The sequence below is a fragment of the Gaeumannomyces tritici genome (assembly GCF_000145635.1).
Source record: "Gaeumannomyces tritici R3-111a-1 unplaced genomic scaffold supercont2.17, whole genome shotgun sequence".
Taxonomy (NCBI): domain Eukaryota; kingdom Fungi; phylum Ascomycota; class Sordariomycetes; order Magnaporthales; family Magnaporthaceae; genus Gaeumannomyces; species Gaeumannomyces tritici.
In genome coordinates, this window is record NW_008804561.1 from 44,250 (window position 1) to 46,085 (window position 1,836).

A 1,836-nucleotide genomic window follows, 5' to 3' on the forward strand; every position below is an offset into this window, starting at 1 on the left:
CCTGGTACACCCGGACCACAGGGACCGACTGACGATAGTCAGCCACCGCGGCCCGGAGCGCTCTCGGGTAGCCTGATGGGATACCGCAATAGCCCAGCATATGTTCATCGCTTTATGGATAATCTTTTGTGTCCCCATAAGAAATACTGCCGCTGCTTCGTCGACGACATCATCATCTTCTCGGACAACTTCCAGGATCACCAGAACCACTTGGTGACAATTTTTAGGCTTTTTGAGGGACGCGGCATTGCCCTCTCTCCGGAGAAGAGCTTTGTGGGGTACCCCAACGTCGAGCTTCTTGGCTTCTATGTCGATGCCCTTGGCCTGACGACCACCGAATCTCGCGTGCAAGGCTTTGGGGACCTGGCATTTCCCGATACCTTAAGTTCCTAGAGACCTATCTGGGAAGTACCAGATTTTTCCGGTCCATGATCGCCTATTATGCCAGGATAGCGCAACCCCTGTATGCAAAGAGTTCAAGCCCCTCGTCGAACACAAGCCTTTTCGCGGTACTAAGTTGGTTTAGAGATGCTCGGCCTGTCGTTTCCGCTAGAGTTTTCTCCGCTTTGTTGGCAACACCTCACGCACCGCTGCCGCCCGCGTCTTCTCTGGCCCCAAGCGCAGTCGCACTAAAGACCCGGCGTCGCCTGACCGAGATGACCGGGCCCTATCTCGACAGCGGACTGGGAAGGTTGGTATCAGGGAGACTCTCGGAGCAAGGGCAGGTTGCGGCCCCCCAGACGCCGAGGCGCGGGGAGGAAGCGATCTAGAAGCTGACGCTTGCTGCCTAGACGTGCTTTTAGGATCTCGGACCATCCTCGGATACAAAACTTACCTCCGACTTGCGGCTCGAAGAGTCGGCCTGCTCGGCTTCTTAAAGCGACGACGCGGGCGGTTGTCAAGCGCTTGTTTTGACTTCGGCCACCTATCCCAACACCGGTCTGCTTTCGATTTGTCGACGTGGTTAGCCGCAGTTGACATCTTTGCCACTCAATTCTCCCAAGTAGGACAGACAGCCTTCACCGGAGGATCCGGTCAGGACGCTAATGCTCGGTCTCGCAGGCGCACCAATTACAAAGTAAACAAACAAACAAGCAACCAACCAAAAAAATGTCGCCCCTCTCGCAATCCCCCCTCCTACAGTGGGCGGCATACGCCTTCGGCGGCATCGTCACGGGCTTCGGTGTCAACGCGATGGTGCGGCCGGCGCACGCGCTGACCTTCTTCGGGTTCGCGCCGCCCAAGGCCCCCTCCGACCGGCGCGTGGTCGACGGGCTGGTGGCCGTCTACGGCGCTCGTGACGTCTTCATGGGCGCCGCCGTCTTCGCCGCCGGCCTCAACGGCCACGCCTCGACCCTTGGCTGGCTGCTGCTCGCGATCGGCGCCGTCGCCGCCGTAGACGGGCTCGTGTGCCGCGCGCACGGCACGGGCTCGAATGGAGCCACTGGGGGTACGCGCCCATGGTGGCTGCCACGGGCGCGCTGCTGCTTGGGGTGTTGGATTGAGGGGTGGGGGGCGGGTGGGGGTGCGATGGTTAGGTGGGGAGATGCGGTTGGTGATTGATTGACTGGGAAGGGTCAACATGGAGGGAGGGCTGCGAATCATAGGCAGGCCCGGGCGGATTAAGTTGCAACCTAATCGCCTGCAGTGTTCGGCCGCAAGATTCTTGCTAGAACTCCTTCCCGCCTTCACCTTGAATCCGCCCATCCATCAACCCAGTCTCGTTTCCTATTAGCTTCTCATCCCGCAATACAGTTATATAATCCCTTTTATTATCGAAGCGGGGACATCCATTGCTACGAGTAACAGCCGTGCCGCAACTCCCTCAGTCCCCCA

General features: G+C 58.9%; 1 protein-coding gene across 1 annotated transcript; it reads left to right on the forward strand.

Annotated features, from left to right (window-relative positions):
* Nucleotides 1–1,763, forward strand: GGTG_13575 (hypothetical protein; the record flags this gene model as incomplete). Its single annotated transcript, XM_009231487.1, has 5 exons — nt 1–463; nt 527–691; nt 792–1,003; nt 1,063–1,450; nt 1,756–1,763. The coding sequence occupies exons 4-5, from the start codon at nt 1,111–1,113 to the stop codon at nt 1,761–1,763; spliced, it is 348 nt and encodes a 115-aa protein (XP_009229751.1). The 5' UTR covers nt 1–463; nt 527–691; nt 792–1,003; nt 1,063–1,110.
* Between the last annotated feature and the right edge of the window lie 73 nt (nt 1,764–1,836).